Source organism: Dromiciops gliroides, chromosome 3, assembly GCF_019393635.1.
Source record: "Dromiciops gliroides isolate mDroGli1 chromosome 3, mDroGli1.pri, whole genome shotgun sequence".
NCBI lineage: Eukaryota > Metazoa > Chordata > Mammalia > Microbiotheria > Microbiotheriidae > Dromiciops > Dromiciops gliroides.
In genome coordinates this window covers 8,768,280-8,794,329 of record NC_057863.1, presented here as the reverse complement: position 1 = coordinate 8,794,329, position 26,050 = coordinate 8,768,280, and the positions used below count along the sequence as shown (strand labels likewise).

The window sequence follows — 26,050 nt, the reverse complement described above, 5'->3', positions numbered from 1 at the left end:
CATGTTCAGTTCTCTTTCCACTAGACCATTCATGATAACCTTGAAGATAAACACTGGCAGTGTGTGAAGGAGATGAGGTTAGATGAGACTCTTTTTCAAACAAAAACCTTGGAAATTTTTGGAAAGAAGTTTGAAAAAAAAAGAATGCATCTTAAAGTGTGTTTTCCCTATCCTCTGAGACTCCATTAGAGTGGTTATAGTTAATTGCCATACCAGATTTAAAATTACATGCAGAATCATGCTTGAAATCTTACACGTTCACCTGTTTGGAGCAACACATGTTAAAATGTCCATTGCAATTTGTCAACAGTCTTAATGCCTCTGGTCCTGCTGCCTCCTGGCATTGAGCTCTTGCCTAGGGGACCAAATACCCGAAGAGGGAAAGTTGAAAGTTGCTTAGACCTACTTTCATAGCTCTAGAATTGGAAAGGCCCTTAGAGGTTAGCTAGTCCAACCCTCTCATTTTAAAATGAGAAACTGAGACCCAGATTGTTGAGTGGAGTTGTTCCATGCATGCCACCCAACCTACAAATAGAAGAGGTTCTCTGAGCCTTTTCCAGAACACCATTTGCCTTCATAATATACAGCATCTCTCTTTGGCATGGCTTCTCATCATTGTGGTTCAGCAGCCTGCATTTTTGCGCAGGATCTCATTAACCCAGAAACCATGAAAGCTGGAATTGGTTTGGGAGATTTGGGGGGACAGGATGAGCACATTTGAAATCCCCTTTCTTTGTTCCATAAAAGGTCTAATTTTGGCTTGCTTTATGATGGAACCTTAGAGAAATCTCTCTGGGAAGAACCCACTTGACTCCTTTCCCCCTGGTTGGCTAGGGGATTAGGGATCTTCCAGCTAATTAATCAGGAATCCCCATGCCTGGCTGGCACTCTTTTCCTCCCTGCTTCTGGCCTTGATTTTTCCTTGTGATCTGAAAAGAATGGGAATGAGAAAAGCAGTGCAAATGTCTGACAGCAAATTTCTTTAGGAATCTCTGCTTCATTAAGTCTTTACCCTTTGTAATGGCAGAAGAAATGGTGGCTTCCCCCAAGGATAATTCTCTTCATTTGAGAGATGTGGGAAGTTTCCATTGGTTTCTAAGTTCAACTTATCAGAGTTTCATGTCATTTATGCATTTAAAATGTGGAATGATGAAGACCCGAATTCTTTTTTTTTTTTTTTTAGTGAGTCAATTGGGATTAAGTGACTTGCCTAAGGTCACACGGCTAGTAAGTGTTAAGTGTCTGAGGCTGGATTTGAACTCAGGTACTCCTGACTCCTGCCCTATCCACTGCGCCACCTAGCTGCCCCCGAAGACCTGAATTCTAATGGGAGAATAAAAGTGACCATTTCCTTTGAGAGTATTTAGATTTGTATTTGACCCAATGGTCAAACTCAAAAGATCAGTGATAGGACAGGACCCTCATTCCATTTCCTTTGAGACAATTCTGTCTGTGTGTCTCTGATTTTTCTCTTGGACCATATCCAGAACCTGGAAAGGTTGGAATGTTTACTGTTCTTCAAGGAATCTGATTTGGGAGGGAAGTCCTCCAATTCTGACCTTTGGAGTCCTGGCCTTTGATGTAGGAGGACTTGGCTTCACATGTTGCTCAGACTTAGTACCAGCCTCATAGTCTTGCATAAGCCCCTTACCTTCCCTGAACCTCAAAATTCTTCATCTTCAGCACTGTGCTGTGTTTATGAGCTTAAGCCCTAGTTTCACTTACTGTCAGAAGAAAGGGAGGGACTTTTACTTAAAGTTAGTTTTTCCTTTGCTTTTTTTTTTTTTTTAACTTATTAAGCTGGACACTTTGGCTATCATGTGAACCTGTTTCCCCATAATTTCTCCAATAATTATCACTTGATTATTGGATGGAATTGAAAAAAAGTAGCCTGGGGGGGTACCATCACTCATGGGGTGGAGTTTTTTATCTGTGTCCAGAGAATTTCATTATTTCCCATTTAAATAATTGAATCTATCTGGCTTCTGTGGCCCATTCAAACTCTGAGATTCTGTGAGTCTATCTTCATGAACTTATATGAAAGCATTTATTGAGTGCTTACTGTGTGCCCAATACTGTTCTGAGTGCCAGGCTCCAGGAGTTGATTAGGGAGCATAGGGATGGAGAGAGGAGTCTGAGTGGGTCCTTCTCTCCTCTCTCCTTTGAATTGTTATATTTTCATATTCAACTCTATTATAGTGACCTGTGAGTGTGATGAAAAATTTCTGGAGGCTGGGAACCTTCTTTGGACTGTCCCTTTCTAGCACATAGCAGCTGCCCAATATGGGAAGCATTGGTTTGGTTGGAATTGAGAGAAAGAATTGTTGTTTCCTTTGCCTCTGTCCCCAACACCTAACATACAACTTGGGAAATGACAAAGTGATGGAGGTATGATTGAATTGAATTGATCGTATAATTCAGGCTCCTTCCAGCTCTTAGATATTTTGATTCTGGGTTTGTATTTAAGCCTTTTTCTGTATCAGAAAAACCCAACTTTCTCTAATCTCCAGTTATTTTCATTGCTTTTGTTATAAACTCTTCCCAAACAATGATTGTTAGAACTTTAAATATCTGAATCCTAGATCACTGCTTTTATTCATTCATTCAACAAATATTTATTAGGTGTATAATGTGTACAAAGCTCTCTGCTATATACTGGGGCAGATAGTTGGAAAAGATATCAACTTGTCTTTCCCTTATACAGCTTACAGATTAATAGGGAGATAAGGGACAGACATAGATGACTGTAAACACAATAATAGGGCAGCTGGATGGCACAGTGGATAAATCACTGGACATAGAATCAGGAAGATTCATCCTCATGAGCTCAAATATGGTCTCACTTACTAGCTGTTGGACCCTGGGCAAGTCACTTCACCCTGTTTGCTTCAGCAGTTTCTACTTCTGTAAAATGAACTGGAAAAGGAAATGGCAAATCACTTTAGTATCTTTGCCAAGAAAACCCTAAATGGGGTAGCAAAGAGTCAGACATGACTAAAACAACTCAACAAAACAACAAACCCGATATTGCATAAATCCAGTTGCAAAACTGCAGAAGAACATGCTACATAATGCCCAAGAAGGGACGGTTGTGTTATTCATTTGCACAAATCAATTCTCTCTGGGCTCCAGTTTCTTCAGCTTTAAGATATAGAGGTTAGAGCAGGCGATCTCTAAAGTCACTTCTTGCTCCTTGGAAATCAGGAAATCAATTATGCCTCCCTATCCCCCAAAGACAGACAGACAGATGCAGCTAACTCTCATATCCACACCTGTGTTATCTCCTGAAGGAATCCCAGTTGATTATCCCATCCTCATGTCCCTTATAGACCACCGTCTAATGATGTCTTCTTTGAGTTGATGACATACTCTGGTTCTCCACTTTAAGACCAACCAGTAGTGTGGAGTTGCAGAAAGAATGTGGAATTTGGAGTCAGAGGATGGAAGTTTGAATCCCAGCCTTGCTCTGTGTGTGTGTGTGTGTGTGATCCTTCATTTTTCTCTCATTTGCCTCTTCTATAAAGCTAGAGCATTGGACCCAGTGACTGCTAAGGTCCCTTCCTGCTCAACATGAATATGAATATTCTATTTTTATGAATATCTGTTGGTATATTGATCATCTAAATGAAAAGAGGGAGAAACAGACATCTCTCAGTCAATAACCATTTAAGTGCCAGGTACTTTGCTAGGTGCCTGTTCTAAGCACTGCATATATAAAGAAAGACAACCCCTGCTCTCAAAGAGATCATGTCAACACATAAGTACATTGAAGATATATAGGAGAGAAACTGGGAAGAGCCAACAGAGAATATTCCAGGTATAAGGGACAGCCAGGGAGAATGCCCAGAGTCAGAAGATGGAATGGCTTATTCAAGGAGCAGGAAGGAGGCCAGTGTCCTGACTAGGGCTAAGTGTACACCAAGCCTTCCATCCCACACCCTCATCACTCCTTGCTACTTGGCTCTGGTAGTCCCCTTTCCTCCTTGCTAGAGAAGAGAAGCACTCTGGACTATTATTGATAATTAATTTTCTCCTAGATCTACTTCATTTTAGGAATCGTTTTGTTACCATTGCTCTCATCTTGCATATGTTGCATTTTCATTTTGTTTATTTCATCTTGGATCAGTTCATAACACATCTTTCCATGTTTCTCTGAATTTCTCTTATTTGTAATTTAGCTAGTACTGTGCGATAATATTCCATTCAATTAGGTAATATAGGCAATGGAGTGATATAACTAATGAAATGCTAAACTTGGAGTCACAGAGACTGAGTTCAAATTTGACCTGAGACACTCAATAATTGTGTGACCTTGGATATGTAGCTTTATATCACAGCCTCAGTTTCCTCATTTTAAAAGTGTGGCTTATAATAGCACCTGCCTTCCAGGGTTATTGTGAGGTTCAAATGAGCTAATATATGGAAAGTATTTTGTAAACCTATAAAGTGCTATGTAAATGCTAGTCATTATTAATTAGTATTATTATATTCACATACATCCTTTCTTCCTCCCCCTCCCCCCTCCCAATTGTTCCTTAATCTAAGAGCTTCTACTTGTTTAAATTCTTTGCTTTTAAATAGAGTGCTGCTATGAGTTGTTTGACTTATATTGGAACCTTGTCTTGGAGCTCCTGAAAATATTCCCTCTGTTTCCTTGGATGATATTCACACTGTACCACAATTTACTCCCTCAGTTAAATTGATCACAAACTTCAGAGCAGGAAAATCATTTACCTTATTTTCTGAATCACCACAAAAAGTCCTAGGATGGCCACATGCAGTTGAGCAAGCTTGCTAAAGCCAAAAGGAATGGAGCTCCTCTAGGATTCAGAGTTCTTGGCTCCAGATGGAGTGAGAAATTCGTACCTTTTTCAAGTCGTGTGGGCTCTCCCCACCCCCCTCCCCATCCCTCAAACCCATCTGGTTCTCCGGAGGTCTTGGAATCCAGAAGAGTGTCAGTTCACTGGGTGGAAATCCAAAAAAGACAGCTCAACTGTGAAACAAAATTTACATTCCAGAAATGCTGAAAGAGTGAGTTTGTTACTCTTTGCAGTAGCAAGTTAAAAACATCTGGATTTTAGGTGTCATCATCAATTATAACTTGGAACACCCTGAATTCTCTCACTGCCTCTACCTTTGATGTCTACTTTATCAAATCCACATATTTTAAAGAATATCCAACCAAAGCATGAAATTATTTTGTTTTTACTATCAGAAATGGTTGCCGCTAAAATACAGTTTTAGAGAAACAGATCAAGGTTTGGTTGCTCAATCTACATTATTTCAGCATTTTTATAGGAGTTGACATGGGTTCTATACTTGAACTTGTTGACTGCAAATGGTAGCAGGGCTCAGGTCACAAAGTAGGCCTTCAGTAACAGCCCTGACAATGGCATTTCTGTAGACTACTTTCTAAATTATGGATTTGCCTGTCCTAATTGGGAAGAGAATTAGAAGTACAACAAACGTATTTGGCTTTTTCCAGAAGTAACACACAGAGCTGATTTTCCTTCACTCAGCTGCAAGACCATGTGGCTTTTGTTCTCTGGCCTATTTATTAGAATTAAAGGCTTCAAGAATTCTCCAGGGTCCCTATCTTTTGACCATCGGACACTGTTGCCTTTTTTCCTTCTTCTCCCTCTCTTCTCAATCTCTAGGAGCTATTTCTGCTAATTTTCTTGGGTGAAGTTTCCAGTACTTGACCTGTTATGCAATAATTCCTAGTGACCAGTCTATATTTGCTGAAAATGAAGGCTTTATATTAAAAGAATATCAGATTTGTTTCAAGATTTTATTTGTCCAGTCTCAGGCAGCCTAGGCATACCTTTCATGTCCTTATGTTGTATGAGATAATCATTTATGGCTGTTTACATTTGAGAAAGTAAGTGGGGTTCACAGGAGTATTGGAAGGATCCCATAAGGATGCTGGTTTGAGAAGAACATGGTGTCAAGACATTTCTAGTCCTAGCTTGCGGAGTCTGACTGTCTTGGCTGATTCATTCACATGACTTTGATTCTTATCATAAATATGCAGGCAACACCAATCAGAGAATAAGCAGGTACTACTGCCTATGTTGTGAATCCGAAATCTTTGCTTCTTTGAAATTTGCTTTTCTTAGAAATGAGGTAGATCACATGGGGGTGGGGGTGGCATGAAGAACTATGGCAACTCTTCTTTAAGACATACCACTAGAGTACATTCTCAGCCCTCATGTGCCTGGAAGAACAACGGAGAATTTTTGTAGCTCTCTTGTATTTCTAAAGTTTCTTGTGACTTTGCAAGGAATCTTCCTTTCTTTGCTCATAAATAAATTGGATATAATACCAATAAGTTCATAAGAAATTCTGGTAAAATTCCCACTGAACATCTCATCTAGTGATCAGCTCATTGTTGTCTGAAGATGGCTCAAGATTTTCAGATTTTGAGTTAAACATGTTGATAAGTTATCTAAGGGCAAATGTTAAACCATAGGTGTCATTCCCCTGGCAACCAGAGTGTGCCTAGGCTATCTTTGTTGGCATTGGTATAAACTACTAGCATGCAAGCTGTTTGTTTTCAGTTAAAGTCAAACTAACTAGAAAAGAAATACTTATCCATCAAAGATTCCCAAGCCCAATATGCATTCTCTAATAGCATGGATAATTGTGAACCAGTTAGTTAATTCAGTTGATTAGAAGCACAGCATGATGGAAAAGAGAATAACATCAGAGAATTCAGTAATTTTGTCCTCAGTCACACAAAGAATGACTGGCAGAATGAGGTTAAGACCTAGGTCCTATAATTGGGAGGGCCATTCATCCTTCCACCAAATTTTTCAATCTCCCTAAACTGAATGGTAAAGTTTGGGAGATTAGGTTTCACATATATTTGCATGTTTTTAATATTGTGAATTTTTAATGTTTATGGAAATGTTGCTTTCCAAGGAGATGAATTATATCACATGGCCATCAGTTTCCCTTTCCCAGTGGATAGTCATATCTCACAAGTAGATGATACTAGTCTGCCTGTAAACATATGGGCCTTATGACCTTGGGCAAGTCACTTAGCCTGAGTACCCATGGCAACTTGCTAAGACAAGGAGTTACAGAAAAATTGCAAATCTGTGACAGAAGAAGGAAGTTTCTCTTTTGGGGGTCCTGATACCAAAATAAAGTCACAGTTTTGTACTTTATTTTAAAAGGAGGGGATTATATTAGTTGGTCCTTTTAGTTCACACATCCCACATGCTCTTGATTGCAGTTGGAGTAGATGGTTGAGAAGGCAGAAGGTTGGAAGGAGTGCCTCTTAAAGTCTTGACTATCTAACTCAAATTCTTACCACTCTCAATTGAATTAGATGCTTGACTCCTGTACAGGTGGTTATTGGAATAATGAATTCATCACCCAGTAGGAAATGCCAGTGCTGATGACTGACTGTTTGACTTGTTCAACCATGTGGTCAACCATGATTGTTCATGTTCGGTTCGGTGATTATCCCATAATTATAGACCATGCCCATCACTTTCAGCAGCCTTCCTGTAAAGGCACATGATTGGTCTCACCATTAGGAGAATACAACTTAAAGTGTATTCCACAAAATGGTAGGTCATTAATGTTCCCATTATCTGGAACCTAGGACTCGGATCTAGAGAAGTGGGTTACTGAAGTTCAGTGCTAATACTGGAACCCAGGTCTTTAGCCTTCCAGGCCACAAAGTGTTTCCACTATCTCATTATCTTTTCCAATTTAAGGTCTTCTTTCATTTTCCCCTTCCATTAGGCCTAATAGTATTCAGTGATCTCTGTCATGTGGAAGGATTGGACTTGTTCTTTTCAGCCCCGAAGGGCAGAACCAGGTGTGATAGGCAGAAGATGCAGATGCAAATGATGACGGTGGTGGTGATTATCATCATCTTAATAAAGATAAACTCCCTAACCATGAGAGTTACCCTTAAAATAATCAAGGTTGCCTTTAGAAGGTAATGGACTCTCTGGTCACTGGAACTCTTCAAACTGTCTAGAAAAGCGTTTATGAGGCATGGGTGGAAATGGGCTTCCCTTTCTGATATAAGTTAGATTAAGCCCCTCTGAGGTCTGAGGTTTGGGGATCTCCAATGTGGCTCCCACCTAAAAGGTTCTCTGATCTCTGTGAAAAATATTAAATCCTCAAAGGCCAACCAAGATCTTCTGTCCAGTAGAAGATAATTTGTTTTCATGTGAAACAAAGGAGGTTCTATCCTGTGATTCAATTTAGAGAGATGAGCTTGGTGGAAACTTATTGGGGTTGCTCATAGATTATTGGAGTCAGTACCTACTGGCTGAGTGACATTTTTGTCCATGCCTTATGGCCTTCATAACTCCTCCCCATGCTAGCACTCGTGAAGGTAAGTATGGACTTTCTTTGAAAAGAGAAAGGGCTTCTTTTCCTTCTCTCACCCCCCCATTCCTGAAGACTAGGGGGGGGGTGAGCACTGTCTTTGGTGATTGCTTCCTTTCATCCAAAGCTTACGCTCCCTCTAGTGATATACTCACCCTTGCCTTTTGAAAGGTTAGGGAGACATTCAGACAAAACCTTTGGGGTAAAAAAAAAAGAAAAAGAAATTAATTATATTGCAAAGAGTGCAAATTTCAGTAGGAGATCATAGGAGACAAAATTTGACTGCTTTAGGACCTGGGGTTAATTGTAACCAAATGTCATTGAATTGGTAGTCTTTTCATTCCCAGTCTCTTCTTTGAGAAGAACAAGGGCTCCGGGACAACTCACTTTGAAAAGAAAGGCATTTGTACCTCAGAGCAAAGGGGAGGTAATTTGGGCTAGTAATGATGATTCCCCCACCCTGCCCCTACACACACTACACACATACTACACACACACACACACACACACACACACACACATACTTTTTTTTCTTTGTGGTTTGAAAGCATGTTTCATGTTCTTCAAAATAAAATTGCTTCAGTCCTAGTGTAAACAAAGACTTGGCAAGTGAATTTAGTGATGTGTGGATTTACCAGCTTCCTACTTAAGTCAGGAGACACTGTGTCAGAGTTCTAGGGAAAAACTGGACCTATAGGTAATTTTTTCCATGCAATACAACACACACACACAGACACACACACACACACAGACACACACACACACTTCATAAGCACACCCTGAAGTACCAAGAGTAGTTGGAAAAAAAGGATGTCTAAGTAGCATCATAAGAAAATCAAGTGTCTGCCATAGGAGAGATATGAGGTCATTGAGCCCAATACCCTTTGCCACCTCTCTGATAGCTATCATACCTATCATAGTTATCATATCACATGTCATACCTCGCTCATCCTCACCCCAATTACTCAAATACTTACTCTCAGAACTGGAAAGGAAATCTGAGGCTAAATAATCTAGCACATATCAAGACCAGAATTGTCTCTATAATATGATGAAAAAAGGAGTCATCTAGCATTTCTTTGAGGACCTCCAAAGAGGGGGAATCCCCTATCTCCAGAGCCAGATTACTCTACTTTGGGGTACCTCTCATTGCTAAGTTAAGAAGATTTTTCCAACTGCAACCCCTCTCTCTTTATGGCCATTTGCCCTTCTGGATCCTTTTGGAATAGCTCCATCTCAATCTCTGAATGTTTAATCTCAAACATGAGGAACTTAATTGAGATGACTCCTTTGAAAACAAGTGCTCTTACAATCCTATTTCTTCATTTCTCTCATATTGTTGCAAGTAGCTGAAAAGAAGCCTTCTTCTGCAACATCGAATAGTGATCTCTAAATGCATAATCTCAATACATCAGGAACATATCCTTTCCTTGTGTGAGTCTTTCTTTCATCAGTGAAGATCTTAACCTCTCTATAACTTAGTTGATCATCTTTGAGAGTTGCTGTGGTATCTAACATTCTTTACTCTATAGTCAATGGTGATGAGCTTCAGTAGACATATAAGCAGGACATGTCTATAGATGATGGACATACATATGATCCTTTCATGGGGAAGTTGATTGGTCCCCTCAGCTTGAACTCCATCCTTTTACTAGGCTGAATTGTACAACAATGAATACAAACTCATCCAACTGAATCTGTCTAGGTGGGCTCAGATGATGTTTCATATTCATCCACCATAGATACCTTGAGATGCCTTGGCATCCACCCTGGCACTCCACATATCCTTCTGACAAGATCCTCTCACCCCAACAGTAATCTTCTCTTTTCCAGGCTAAATATTCTTACTTCCTAACACCTAACTTCCACCTCAAAACCTTTTTCCATCTTTTAACTTGGAAACAAAAGTCCAATCCAATCCATTAATTCTAGAAAAAATACTCGTCAATTGACTCAAACTTTGTTACAATCCCCCTCCCCAATAAGTATCCTTCCTCCTCTATATGTGCTTTCTCTTTTATTAAAATATAATATCCTTCAGGTCAGGGAATGTCTCACTATATCTAGTCTCTGTGTCCCCAACACCTAGCTCATTGGTACTTGGTAGATTCTTAGTAGGAGTCTGAATAAACAGTTTTATAATGTATTCATACAGCCTTTCAGCAGGTCCATACTTGAAGCCATTTCAAGTTGGCAGGTTCTGACTGTACCTTTGTTTTCCTAGCATTGGCTCAAAAAGCCAAGGTCACCTTAACTCTATAGTGTGGAATCAGAAATGGGTTTCTATGTCGCAGAATTTATTGGAGTAAAGAATTGTGTTCATTATTTTATACAAACATTTCAAAGAATTTTGGAGTCAATTCAAGAGGGCACCCCAATTGACCCTTCAGTTTACTTAAGTTAAATGATTTAATAGTAAATAAACTAGAAAAGTGTGATATTTTGTAGCACTTTGAAGCTTGCAAAGAATTTAAATGGTATGTATCTGTCATTACCTTCTGATATTTGTTATTGATACTGACAAATGCTGATGATTTTGAGTTTATTTTGTATCTCTTTTTTTGTATTCTGTACATCATGGAAGATATTAATAAACAGAGGTAGTTTCTTGCTGATTCTCTAGAGTTTTCTTAAGAAACTCATGCCATTTGAAAATGGGAATAATGATTTTTTAAATTATTTTATCTTCTTCAGTGATGGCTATGCCTTTCTCCTATCTTATAAATATGGATCCTTATTCTAAAATTCTATTTAAAGAAAATAAAAGATTTAGAAAAGGAAGAAACCCTGCTTTACTCTAGTACTTGTTGACAAACATCCAAGCACTTTAGATACATTATCTCATTTGAGCCTCACAATCCTGGGAGATAGGTAAAGAATATATTATCTCCTTGTTATAAATGAAGAACCTAAAGTTTGGAAGATTAAGTGGTTTGGTCTGGAAACAGTAATAAAATTTTAGTCAAAACTATTCCTGCTTCCCATATAGGTAGTAAGCATGACAGGCAAGTTTAGAATGCATGTTTTCTCAATGGTAAATCCAGAACTCTACCAGCTTTTCCATATTGTCTTTCTGAAGGATAAAGACATTGTTGTCTACCCATCATCCAGATGGAACAAAACTTATTCTCACTCCCAGGAAGCTTGATTCCCTGCCTTAGCTTTGAGCTGACAGTTCAACCTATTTCTACAGTGTTTTCCCATTTTAAAAGGGAGATATGGACTGAACATAACATCCATTTGAGCTTCAGGAAATGAAAAATTTAACATTTCCAGCTGGCAAAGATCGATACATTTCACATTAGACTCTTCGGGAGCTTTTCATGCATATGCTCCCTGACACTTGTTAAAAAAAAAGTCTTCAGTTCTGGAGAGACATTCTGCCTGAGGCATCCAATAATCTTAATTTCTTTATCATCCAGACATCAGAGCAAATGTTTGTACATTACCTGTGTGGTTGATTTTTTATTCAGAGGATGGTTCAGGAGCTCTTGCTGTGAAACTGGGCTGTTAATTATGCCAGCCCAAAGGGGGGCACAGGCCCCTCCAGATTGTGTGTATCTCTAGTTAAGAAACAGGAAGGTTTGGGAATTGGTGCAAAGATCATTTTTAGTCAGCAACCTTTTTTGTTTATTTATTATCAAAAATTAATATTTTCATCCCAGACAAGATCATTGGACAGCTAAAAATGCCTATGGTCTGGGGGAGGTATCTCGAGCCCAATTATTCTGTGGCTGTCTGCTAAATTTCCTGTATCTCCTCTTCCTGGAAGCTCCAATATCTTTCACATGTTTGCTCAGGTGTTTGCAGGGGTTTCTAGCTGCCCATCCATCCCAATGTCTACTCTTAGAGCTGTTGCTTTGCCTCATGTACACTTGAATTTCATGCATGCTTGTTTCTCACATCACCTTTTGCCATAACATTAACTTGATTCTTTGTGGAAATCATTCTATCAACATGTATTTATTAAATCACTCTTGGGGGGGGGAGGCAGCTAGGTGGTATCATGGATAGAGCACTGGCCCTGGAGTCAGGAGGACCTGAGTTCAAATCCAGCCTCAGACACTTAACACTTACTAGCTGTGTGACCCTGGGCAAGTCACTTAACCCCAATTGCCTCACTTAAACTTTGCACTGTGATTTCAACACCAGTGACTGCAGCAAAGTCATGGTGTGAGCCTCCATCTTGCATTGCTTGTGATAAGTTGTGTTCTCTGGATGAGGCTGTTGACCTAGAAAGTAAGCTGTCCCTACTCTGCTCCCTTCCCATTCCCACTTCTATGACTCCTTCCATCCTGTCCTTAAAGTCTCAGAGAAATGGTACCTGTTCTTCTTCATGGTCAGAGAGTCCACTTCACATAATTGATGGAGAGCAGCTTCAAAGTCAGGGAGATGCAGCTCTGAGGACCTGCTGGCTGTGTGACCCTGGACAGCTCCCCCAGGCTCTAAGTGGCCAAGTAGGCATTGAACTGCATTGGGTGAAGGAGATCTTTAGACCAATAACATCATAGCTCCAGGGCAAGCTAGGTGGTGCAGTGGATAAACATGTATTTATTAAATCACTCTGGGGAAGGGGGGCAGCTAGGTGGTGCCGTGGATAAAGCACTGGCCTTGGATTCAGGAGGACCTGAGTTCAAATCCAGCCTCAGACACTTGACACTTACTAGCTGTGTGACCCTGGGCAAGTCACTTAACCCTCATTGCCCCACAAAAACAAAAACATCATAGGTCCAGTCACAACAGCAATAAGAGCTGACCTCTAGATAGCATTTTCAAGTTTGCAAACTGTTTTATACACATCTTTTCTTTTGGAGCTTACAACAGCTCTCAAAGGTTGGTGCTCCTGACATTATTATTTTCATTGTACAGAGGAGGAAATTGAGGCTCTAAGAAATGGAATTTGTCCAGCATCACACATTAGTGAAAGTCAGAGGTAGGATTTAAATCCAGGTCTTCCTGATGGCCAAATCCATTGCCTAATTTATTTTGCCATGTTGAGTCTTCCTGTGTGAGGTTGGATTGGATGCAGCCCCTCATATCTTTTGGCTCTTCCCTTGGACTCCCATTCTGTAAACACTCTTTCATAGTGTCAGCTTCCAGAATACCCTCTAGAAAGGCGTGGGGAAAATGGGGGCTAAAACACATCCAATGAACCACACAGTCAGCTGTGACTCTGGCTAACCCAGCTATAATTTCTGTTCCTCTACAGAACACCCTGGAACAATGCAACGTGTGCGCCAAGCCCATCATGGAGAGGATCCTGCGTGCCACAGGGAAGGCATACCATCCTCACTGCTTTACCTGCGTCATGTGCCGCCGTAGCTTGGATGGGATCCCATTCACCGTTGATGCCAGTGGTCACATTCACTGCATTGAGGACTTCCACAAGTAGGATTTCCACTCCCACCCTTTCCCCTTCTGGCCTGCCCCTCTTCCTCCTGCTTTCTTCCTTTCCATGGGGATTCTACCTTTCTTCTACTCCTAAAGTAAAGAAAGGTTTTGCCCTAGTCACCCTCTGCTGGGAGTTAAAGAGCAGAGTTGGACACAATAAAATGGGTTATGGGACAGAAGGTCAAAACTTGAATCTAAAAAATGTTTCTCCTTTTGTTATTCACATAATTCAGTGTCTCTTATCCCTCCCCCCAGGTATTCAAAGCATACATTGTTAAGTAATTCAAGTATCAATTAATTAATAATTATGGGATATGCATACAAATAATGAAATAATTCCTCTTTACAGGGATGATACAGTCTAATGGTCAGGTACATATAAAATATATAGATAGTACAAATATTTATTTAAATAATAAATGTGTGTATGTATCTGCATATATATATATATATATATATATATATATATATATATATATATATATATATATACACACACACACACAAAAATACAAAGTAGTTAAGATAACTTACTAAGGGAGAGAAGACTCTTCCAATTGCGGGAATACAGACAAAAGCTGGACTCCATATGAATGAAAACAAACCCATATACAAATATACACCTAAATATACAATTCCATGATTTCCATGGTGAGGTTACCCTCTTTAATAGTGCAGATGTCAGTTGTTCTGCACTATAATCAATAGCCTTCAAGAGACTCATCCAGATATTCAGGTTCATGAAGGTAATGAACCAAGGTTGGGATTGAACTCAGGTCTTCCTGACACTCTATTTACACTCCCCTCCAAAAAAAAAAAAAGAAAAAAGAAGAAAAAGAAAAACAAGAGAGAATAAAGGAGGTTGGGAAATTGGGTGGGAGGGAGGGAGAGAGAGGGAGGGAGGGAGGGAGAGAGAGATTGAGAGATTGAGATCGAGTAATTTGAGAACAACCTTCTGAGTGAATGATCTCCAATCTTAACTAGGGCTGGTGCTCTGATAGCAGCAGACACATAGTTCATCCCTGAGCTGATTTGGAAAGCTTTTTGCACTTGGGATGACCAACTAGAATTTTTGGTTCACAGACACAGCCCTCAGGGAGCTTGGTTCACCTCCTTGGTGCCTTCCTTAAAGCATAAGAGGAAGGCTTTGTAGGGTTATAATTCACATCATTTAAATTTTTTATATCAAAGCTGAAAATGCCAAATTTTAATTTTGAACATCCATGGTTTTGGTCCAAAGTTTTGATGGTAGCTGCATGTTTCAGGTTCTAGAGAAAGAATGGAACTATTGTTGATTTGAAGCTTTAAGTGACCTTTGAGATCATCTGGTCTGACTAGAAGGAACTGTGTTTAGTATGGAGATAAGAAGATTTAAAAGAGATGTCATAATTCCCTTGAAGCATTTGTGATCATAGGGTCATAGCTATAGACATGGAAGGAATGGCTCATTCCTTCTAGTTCAGCTCATTTTACTGAGGCCAAGGGTGGGTAGAGGACCTAACATAGGTCACACAGGAAGATGTCAGAGGCAGGATTTGAATGCACTCATGACCAGGACTATGCTGTGCAAGAGAAATTAGACTCGGTTTCTCCAAACATGACAGTACTAGGAACAGTTCCTAGGAACTAGGAGCAATGACAGTTGAAGAAAGATGGAAAGGATAGATAAGAAAGAGGGACAGAGAAAACAAGATCATTTAGGAACCAATGTACTAAGTGTTGAGAATACAAAGAAGAGCAAAGCAGACAGTGCCTGTCCTCAATGGAGTGTAGCCAACATCAAGTGGGGCTCTTGAAATGGGGAGAGGGTGAGTGATGGAGTCCTGAGTGAAGTGACTCATAGCTAGGACCTCTCCCCAATGAGTATTCCAAACAAGCATTTCACCAGTCAAAAGAGTGGGGATTTAGTCCTCCAAATAGTGAAAGACTTAGCCTATAGTTGTCTTTCACAACAATTTTTAAGCAAATGCTTGAATGGACAGCCACCAGTCAAAAAGGTTTTGACAAGGTTTCTTACTCAGGCATGAGTTGAACTCCCTGTCTTCTGAGATTCCTTGCTCAGCAGACTTCCTTAAGATCCCATAACCCCTCACCCCTTCATTTGACAGAAAGAGAAACTGGGCACCCAGAGGTTGAGAGCCTTGCCCAAGGTCATAAAGGAACTACATACCAGAGGAATAGAAAGCCAGATTTCCCCTTTCAGAATCATCTGGTTTTTGACCCAGTCTCCCAGGAAGGATTTCCAAGACCCGAGTATACTAGAGGTGACCTCTTTGGTTCTACATAACATAGCCCTCTACTGTTGGTGACACCTTCTCTTGGACAAAACTGAGCGGCTTCTTCCACAAAAAAAAAAAAAAAAGTCATAAACAGATTTATGACCAGAAACCCCAGCAAAGCACACAGTCCAAAGTGGTTGAACCCCTGGAGGAGAAGGAATTCTCCATCCAAATCAGAATAGGAAGAGCTCACATTTAAAGGGCAGTCAAAGCATAAATTATATTTCAAGTTATTGATATTTTTGGCTTGTAATTGCAGTCAGGAAAAAAAAAACCTTGAATCTATTTCAAGGAAGTTGAAATCCACCTCTGGAGTCTTTTCTTGTATCTCTCTGCTTTACTCCTTTCTCAGACTTATCATAATCCAAGAAAGACAGATAGATCTAATCAGAGCACAAATGTTTCTGTTGCTTGAATAGACATATATTACACCCCTCAATTAAAACAGGAAATCAATACTGACAAATGTAGGTTTATGTCTGACACATTTATCTTTCATTTCTAAGGGCGGGGAAACATAATTAGAGACTTGTGACTAGTGACATAAGTGTGTAAGTCAGAGAGTGCCAAGATTGACTTGAGCAACCCAAAGGAAAGCATCCAAGGACCCAGCATGTGAGTCCCGCCCACATCCTGACCACCCCCCCGCCCCGTGCAGTATCATGTTAAACATGATTACATTCTGTGCTTAATGAGAATATTGGTGGTGGGACTGAAGAACAGGGCTGGGGACAGGTTATGTTCTGATCTCTTCCCTTTTGGCTTCTCCAAAAGTCAGATAATTCTGTGTGGGAAGTCTGCCAATGTGCTAGCATAAGGCAGGCATAAGACCAGCAAAAGACGGTCCTCCCGGCTCCACCCCTAAAGAGCCAGATGAGAATGCCTGGATGTCAGAGCTAGGAGGCACCTTAGAGGTCACCTTGTCTGACTGCCTCCTATTTTCTGACGAGAGCCCAGAGAAGGAATGTGGCTTCCCAGTAACATGTAAGCTTCTGAGGTCAGAGATGCTTTCATGTGTACCTCTGGATTCACCCTCAGCCCTTTAAACAGCCTCAGTCATAGAGAAGTCAACAAATGATTGTGGTATCAATCTCCTGAGGCACAGGCTTTAGGAAACTGATGATATCATCTTCCAAGGCATCTGTTTTCTCTAGGTGGGTCCCAAGATATCTGGGGAGCCTGTGTGCCCAAGCCTCTCTGTTGTCTTCAAGAGGAGCTGCTTCTAGCCCGCTGAGATGCATATGAGAAGGGACCCAACTCATGCCCCTTCCCTGCCTCCCTCTTTGTCAGGCAGCAGCACTCTTGCCAAACTGGTCCTGTTTCATACATCATATCAGTCAGCAGTCAATAAACACTGGTTAGCACTTGCTCTGTACCAGACACTATACTGAAGGTTGGGAATACAAAGAAAAGCAAAACAGCCTCTGCCCCCAAGAGAGACTCATGGTCAAACGAGGCAGACAACATATAAACGATGATGTTCAAAGAGGACAGAGGCAGAAAAAAATCAGACACCAGCAGCAAAGACAAGGAATGAGCACTAAGAGGGGCTGGGGGAGGCTTCCTGTAAGAGGAAGGGTTTCCACAGGGACTTGAAGGAAGCCACAAAAGCCCAGAGGGGCAGATGGGGAGGGAGAACATTCCAGGCATGGGGACATCAGAGATAATGCCCTGAGCCAAGAGACGGAGGGTCTTGCTTGAGGAAGAGTAAGAAGACAAGTAACACTGGATTGCAGAGCACGTGGGGGAATGTAAGGAATAGGGTGAGACAAATGGTAGGAGATAAAGGTTGTGAAGGACCTTGGATGTCAAACACAAGATTTTCTATTGGATTGTGGAGGTGATAGTTACCCACTGAAGTTGATTGAGTAGGGGACAGACAAGATCAGACCTGCACTTTAGAAAAATCCCTTTGCTTGATGAATGAAGGGTGGGTTGGACTGGGGAGAGACTTAGGTTAGAGAGACCAACCAGCAAGCTACTTCTGTAATCCAGGTATAAGGTGAGGAGGGCCGTTACCAGGGTGGCAGAATTATCAGAGGAAAGAAGTGAGAGTATTGAAGGAAAAAAGGAAAAGTGACAGTCCTTAGTCTGTCAGGTATGGGGTATGAGAGGGATTGAGGAGGCAAGAGTGAACCTTGGGGACTGGGAGGATGGTGGCATCCCCAACCAGAATAAAGAAGTTTGAAAGGGGGGAGTGCTTGAGGGAAGGGAAAAGGAGGAGATAAGCATTGATTTAATACTTACTATGTGCCAAGCACTTTACGAATATTACCTCATTTCATCCTTATAACAATCCTGTGAAATAGGAATTGTGGTTATTCCCATTTTGCAGGTGAGGAAACTGAGTTAAACAGAAGTTAAATGGTCCCACAGCTATTGTTTGAGACTGGATTTCAACGCAGATCTTCCTTACTCCAGGCTCAACTCTGTATCAATTGTGCCACCTCACTCCCTCTGTTTGGAGGGAAGCATAGTGTGTTTTGGGGACAGATACTGACTTCAATGTTTAGAGTTCATGAACACTTTCTAATCTTCTCTTTAACTGAGTCTGACAGTGGGCCTTCCCTTGGGGGACCTTTCTATCTTCATTACACATTTTCTTTCTGGGTTCTTGTCTTAGCTTCTCCTTCCAGTGATTTTCCTTAGCTGGATTTAACCTTACAGCGTCCTGCTCTCCATTAGCTCCCCTTTTTGTTACTTTACATATTTCATCCCCTTTTCTTCCCTTCACATTGTCTGTCCAAGGCAAACACTTAAAGCTGGACAGATGCCTTAGACCAGCTCGGTGAAATGGAGGTAGTTCTGCAATCAGGTAGAGGAGCAAGGTCGGAATACTAGCTCTCTTTCTGTGACTTGGGCCAGCTGATTTTGGGGGACCTTGACTTCCCTATATATAAAATGAGCTGATTGAAGTAGATGTCCTTTGCGGTCCCTCTGAGCCCAAGGATTCCCTTTGATACTGCGTGTAGGAGCTTGGACAAGGCAATGGCCTATTCTGCACCTCCCTTTGTGCCTCGCTAAGATTACCAAATTATAGGAGATGACCTTTAGGCTTCATTCCAGCTATAATTCTATCATTCTAAAAGCTGGGTTTTTCCAAGCTTAATGCATTTATAGGCATGAATTTTAACCACAAAGTTTCTCTGAGAATAGTTACCTCTAACATATTAAAATAACAAGAGGGAAGTTTCCAGGGGATTAGATAGATTTTTTCCCTGGACTATTAATGAAGAATATTATTTAGTCACCTTGACCCCTACTATGTGCTGAGGGCTGGCAATATAAAGACCCCCCAAAAAAGTTCCTACCTTCAAGGACATTCCATGCCCTGGGGGCAAGAGGGGGACACATTTTGGACAGTTTCTAAATCACTTAGCACAATGCCTGGCAGAGAATAGGTGCTTAATAAATGTTTATTCCCTTGCTCCTTCCCCTTAGTAAATATCCCTTGAATGGAGCTATAAAGGATTCTTGACCACATATTTAGTATATTAGAGTGGGGATTCTATTCAAGTTTGGCTTGGACGAGACAACCCCTGAATTTGAATTCTTGGAGACCAAGGCAAGCAGACACTATATTTTAGACTTGTGGATCACCTTGTGAAACACAAAGAAGACAGGAGACTGAATGCTGAGTTCTGGGCATAGCAAGTAGACATTTGACTGGCAAAAAGAGGGTGTGAAGGGGAGTAATGCAGAATATGTTTGGAAAGAGAAAGTTGGAACAGGGTTTTCGAGGGCTTTAAATGCCAGACTGATGAGTAGGTATTGTTTTCTCTAGAGACAATCCAAAGACATAGAAGATTTTTGAGTAGGGAAGTACTACGGTCACACCCAATTTGTCAGAAGATTCCTATGGCTTTTGGATTAAGAGTGAATTGGACACAGGAAACATAGGATGAAAGGAGACCCACTAGTTGCTTATTTCAAGAGTCCACATAAAAAGTGATGGATGTCTGAATTAGGGTGCTGGCTGAATGAGTGTGTAGAAGGCAAATGGGAGACATAGGGTCATAAGTTTAGGGCAGATGATTTTTCCTCCAGGAAGTGGGTAAACTTGCTGCATTCATCTGGCATTTTTTTTTCAATTCTAACAATTCCTTAATTTGTAGCACAAGCTTTTATGACTTCTTTTTAAACCATCCATTGATACAGTCTTGATGAAACCATTCATGGTAGACTTCAGCACTACAGATGCCTTGTGTGCACTGCCAGCCACATTCATGTGTGTATATGTTTATAGAGTATATGAGGAAGTGCTTTGAAAACGAATCACGGCAGTGCACATGGAAGGTGCCAGCATGGCTCTCAGTCTCACTACATACATATTTTCAATGCTGCTGATCCTGGGGTGTTACACTGGAAAGCTGGGGAGCTGAGTCTCTGTTTTCCTGGCATTTCTTTGATCTCTTCCATGTCTGAAAGAAGCCAAGAATCTTTCCCACATGCCTCAAGTCTCACCTGCCATACAGGACTTGTCTAATTTCTGTCAGAAACATGGCTTTTTTTTCCTTGCCCTTATTATTTCCTTCAATAAAGTAAACGTCCTCATTAAGGCTTTCAGGCTGGTGAAAAATAACCCATCAGCTCAAGAACATTAGAAGAAGCGCACACATATCACACCCCCCTGACTGTACTTATGTTCCATAATAAATACCAACAGCTTTTCCTCTTCAATTTTTCAAGAAGCAAATTATCAGTTTGGAAACAAAAGAGCAACACATCCAGGATCTAGGAGAGTCTAGAGTATGGTCATGAGGCAAAGATGTGCTTCTTCATAGTTTCCTGTGCTACATCAGCTCAGCTATTTAAGTCTCTGTGCATCTATTGCTGAGAGCTGAAAAATATGGGGAAATGCCCATTGTGATGGAGTGGGATAGTGGCAGGAGGGAGAGGGGAGCTCTCCATGGTGGTTGTTGGGTAGAATGTGAGGACATAGAGAACCAAGGAGCGGGCCAAGCAGGAACCCCAGCAGGTGTTGGGCAGGATGGATGTTTGACTTCCTGGGGAAATATTGTGGTACCCAGTGAAATATCCTAATGAATGAGTAATTCAGTTCAACAAATATCTATTAAAGCACCAGGCACTGCAGATACCAAGACAAAGAGGAGACAGCCCCTGACCTCAAGGAGCTTGTCTTCCGTTTGGAAGTGAATAGCATAGACACCAACAAATGGACACAAAATATGTACTCCAATAAATTCCAAGGAACCTGGGGAGGTTGCAGGAGAGCACCAAGGAGCAGAGAACAAGAAGTGCCCCATCTTCTTCCTCTTAGTACCTGAGATGAATCCTGAGGGGCGTGTTTGAATCTAAGGTAGATGTGAAGAAGAAAAAGATTTCCTATGTTGGGGGTTCATTTATGTCAAAACTTGGAGAACAAAGATAGAATGCTGTATTGTGGAAAGAGACAGTAAGTTCATTTCTTTGGATCATAGGATGCATGAGGAAGGAAAGGGGGGATTGGACTGAGATTTTAAATATCTCTAAATGTCAAATAGAGATATATCTTTTTTTTTCTTTTTTTTTTTTTGGTTTGTTTTTTTGTTTGTTTTTTTGTGGGGCAATGGGGGTTAAGTGACTTGCCCAGGGTCACACAGCTAGTAAGTGTTAAGTGTCTGAGGCCCGATTTGAACTCAGGTCCTCCTGAATACACGGCCAGTGCTTTATCCACTGCGCCACCTAACTGCCCCCTCATTTCCTTGTCTTCTTGCACATTTTAGCACCTAATATATCATTGTTATATTGAACATTCTGAAGACCAGGACTTCGTATACTATAATATGATCACATCTAAATGTTCCTATGAACTCTCATCAGGCTTCATACTTAGGTCAAATGCTTTTCCTCCTTTCTCACATCTATCTTGGCTTCTTCCCTACGGCTCCCTCAGCAAACCTTCTACGAAGACCCACTTTCTGATTGTTTTTTCCAGGAAATTTGCCCCTCGATGCTCTGTGTGCAAGGAGCCAATCATGCCAGCCCCAGGCCAGGAAGAGACTGTCCGTATCGTGGCCTTGGATCGGGATTTTCATGTTCAGTGCTACCGATGTGAGGTATGTCGCCTAGCCAGGCCACGCAAGCATAAGTTCCACCACCATAAGGACTTCAAAGCTAAAACACATGGCTCTATGAGCCCTTAGCTCTGCCTCCAATGATCCAGATGCCCTTTCTAAATTAGTTTTACCAGCAATACTGTGAGGGAATTCACAGGCAGAGGTGCCAAAACCATCTCTCAAAGGGCTTCACTGCCTGCAGAGCTGAAGAAAAACCAAACAATCAAGTGACCTGTTGGATTGGGAAAAAATCCAACTTTGGATACCATTCAAGAAGTAATGGGTGCGGGGCAGTGAGGTGGCACAGTGGATAGAGCACTGGCCCTGGATTCAGGAGGGCCTGAGTTCAAATCCGGCCTCAGACACTTAACACTTTCTAGCTGTGTGACTCTGGGCAAGTCACTTAATCCCAATTGCCTCACTAAAAAAAAAAGAAGAAAAAGAAGAAGTAGTGGGTATTGTGTTTCTGGAAAAAAGTGCTTTGGGGATAATTTCTTTTTGAACATAAAATACTGTTTTAAACATAAAATAATAAATGGGACTAGCTGAGTCACAGAGATGTATTAGATGCGTGGAGGGGGCAGCTTGGTGGTGGAGTGGGTAAAGTGTTGGAATTGGAGTCTGGAAGGCTTGAATTGGAATCTTGCCTCAGGAACTTCCTAGCTGTGAGATCCTGAGAAACTCTTTCATTCTCCCTCAGCTTCAGTTTCCTTATCTGTAAAATGTGGGTAATAACATCTGCTTCACAGAGTTGTTGTGAGGATCAAATAAGTTACCATGTCACGTTCAGTGGGATGTTGAGCCTAAAATAAGACTTGGAAGATTTGGGACCATTACATGAACAAGGACTGGATGAGCAGCCATGGATCAGTACTGCAAATGGATATATTTAGGGTTCTTGTCTATGAAAAAAGTCCCAGACCAATCAAGCTGGCCAGTATTCCAACGTACCACTTCTACAATTTGTGGGCTTTCCCATATCATAAGCAAAAACTCAATCTTTGTGAAGGACTGCTCCCTGTAAGTCAGGATGTCACTCCCCTCATCTCATTCAGGCTTCCCAAAGACCAAGTAGGAGAGGGAAGAGGCAGGTGTAATTGTTATTCTCACTTTAAAGAGCAAGGCAGTGGGGCCCAGAGAGGGAACATAGGTTGCCTTTTTCCCCCCTTGAGGTAATAAGGGTTAAGTGACTTGCCCGGGGCCACACAGCTAGTAAGTGTCAAGGGTCTGAGACCGGATTTGAACTCAAGTCCTCCTGAATCCAGGCTTGGTGCTTTGTCCACTGTGCCACCTAGCTTCCCCTGGGAACATAGGTTTTCACCATGATACATGACAAAGCTGAGGCTGACAACAGGACTCTCAGCCCCTCATGAGCATCTGGTTGGGATGATCCTGCCACAGACCCTAGGGGCCCCACCTCTTAACTGGAAGGACCCACAAATGCCTTTGCCCCTTCAAGACTCAGTTTCCTATATCAAATATAGAGTTTTGACTGGATGACCTCTGAGGTTGCCTCCAGCTGGAAATCTCTTCTCTGGGACTTTTCTTCTCCAAAATGCTGTTCCCCCTCCCTGACATTTACTTGGAATCTCTTTTTCCAGCACATGTGAACAGCATCATCTCTCCTTATTTGAAACTGGATTAAATGTGGGGAATCCTCCCTCTTGGCAGGTTCCCTTCTGCTTTTCTCCCTCTTGCCAGGGAAATAGTATCATCACAGAAAGGTTGAGTTCATTTATTGAAGGGCTTTCTCAAACTTAAACTTAAGCTTAAACTGAATCCCATTCCCTGTCTTCCTCCAGATAGGTCCTTAAATGGAGAAGAGAGGCAAAGACCTGGTGGTTGGAAACCAATCCCTTGGGTTCTCCCTCCTTCCCACTCTCTGGTTGCCTGAAATATCCTATAGGAGTTATCCTATTCCCATAAGTGCTGCTTCCTAGTGAATCAGAGACAAATCCTTTTGTTGTCTGCAGTCAGGATGTCATTGAGACTGTGAGAAGGGTGTGATGAATGAGGCTGTGAATATCTGATTCACCGCCTTATCTTCCTTTACTTCCTTTTTGTGCAGAATACCATGCTAAGGTCTCCTCCATCTTCGGAAGACAAGAGTCAACATTCCTATGGCTCTATAAGGAAAGTTTTCAGTTTGTTGTATAGATTTTCTCTTTCTGGAGGCATTCTACCATCCTGCGAGCTAGGTGTCATTAAGGCACCCCATTTTAGAGGAGAAAAAACTGAGGCTCAAGAAGAAACAAATTTGCCCAGAGTCCACAGGGTTTTCAGTGGGAATGATCCCCAGTTCATTCTGACAACCACTACCCCCCTCTCTCATTACCATGTTACCTCTCGGACCATTATACAGTTGGGGGCCAGTATTGCCAAGGTTCTAACTAGGGAAGGGTGACTGGGATTTCTCCCCTGGGCAAAAGTTTAGAGGATGCTGGAAGCGTGTTCACTCATTTAGAAGTGCAGAAACAACTGAAGTTAGCACCTTGTTAGCAAGAATAATTATTTAAAATAAGATGCTGCATGACAGCGTTCTTCCTTCTCTTCAAAGCTCTGCTTCTCTTAACCTCCTTCTCCCTAGCCTGAATCCATCCCCCTTCATTCTTGCTCCGTACTGAGTTTGTTTGCAAAAGGCAATGAGAGCCCCTGCCCCCACCTTTTTGGGGCTACTTATCTTAGGTGGCCTCATTATCCTCCTCCTTCTCATCACTAGGATTAATTTACTGTTGGAACATTTGCAAAGGGCTTGGAACATGTTCTCCTTGTCCCAGTATTTCTTTTGCTGGATCCAGCTCTCACCAGACCAGAGAGTGCCACAGGGGCTGCCTGTCTGTCTATAGGCCTGGGTCTTCACAGGGCCTCAGAAACTGGGCAGTAGTCAGCCAGCCCTGCCCCTCCATTGAGAAGCCCAGTGCCCACGGTCAGAGCACTCAGGCCAGAGAAGTTGTCTCCCTTTCCAGAAGCAATGAGGCGGCACAGTGGGCTGAGCTCTGGATATGGAGTTAGAGAGATCTGAGTTCAAATCCAGTCTCATACATTTACTAGCTGTGTGACCCTGGGTCCCTTAACCTTTGCCTACTTCATTTTCCTCGAGTATAAAAAAGGGATATTGATAATGCCCATCACTCAGGGTTGTTGCAAGGATAGAATGATATCATATCCATCAAATTGCTTTGCACATAGGTGCTCATTAAACACTGGTTTCCTTCCTCCTCACCATTTTCTCATCGCCACCTCTTTCCTCTGCTCTCTTCTCTTAGGATTGCGGTGGCCTCCTGTCTGAAGGAGACAATCAGGGCTGCTACCCTTTGGATGGACACATCCTGTGCAAGACTTGCAACTCAGCCCGCATCCGTGTCCTGACTGCCAAGGCCAGCACTGACCTCTGAGAATTGCCCATACATCTTGGATTTGAGTTGGGGAGGGTGTGGGGAAAGAAGGGTGGGAAGAGGGCAGGGGTTGGGGGTCTGTGCCAGAGGGTTCACTTTGCAGTTGAGCATGGCACCATTCTAGGGGCAAAAAGGGTGGGAAAGGAGAGGAATGGCCACCTTTGACCTCTTTCTTATCCCCTCTCCTGGGAAACACGTTGAATCAGCTGGTTGGTTGGTAGGTCTCACCAGAAGCACAACACAACCCACTTCACAAGGTCGGATCCTGGCTGACCTTTCTTTGCCAGAACTTCACTCAAGCACATGGATGGTTCTCATCCATCCCTTTCACTTTTGCATTCCTGTAACTTTTAATCCTTGCATTTGCCTGACTCGCCTTCTGGTTGAACAGCTTTTTATAGCCTAGTATTTTACTGTTGCAGAGTATTTATTCAGTGGAGATGCCAGCTTCCAGCTCTAGCATGAATGCACCAGCCCCTCGATAAAGGGTGTTGGCTTCTTGTAGCTGGTATTCACCAAGGCTAGACACTCTGTTTATGTATATAGGAAATTATATCTTGTGTTTTACTAG

At 41.7% G+C, this 26,050-nt stretch overlaps 1 protein-coding gene across 1 annotated transcript in view; it reads left to right on the top strand.

The window, feature by feature from the left end:
- Positions 1-25,493, top strand: part of LOC122745349 (LIM domain containing preferred translocation partner in lipoma) — a 684,962-nt gene extending 659,469 nt beyond the window's left edge. Inside the window, exons 11-13 of the mRNA XM_043990587.1 lie at positions 13,565-13,743; positions 21,964-22,084; positions 25,351-25,493. Of these exons, the coding sequence (XP_043846522.1) occupies positions 13,565-13,743; positions 21,964-22,084; positions 25,351-25,479 (429 nt within the window). The 3' untranslated portion in view covers positions 25,480-25,493. The remainder of the gene's footprint in view (positions 1-13,564; positions 13,744-21,963; positions 22,085-25,350) is intronic.
- The last annotated feature ends 557 nt before the right edge of the window (positions 25,494-26,050 follow it).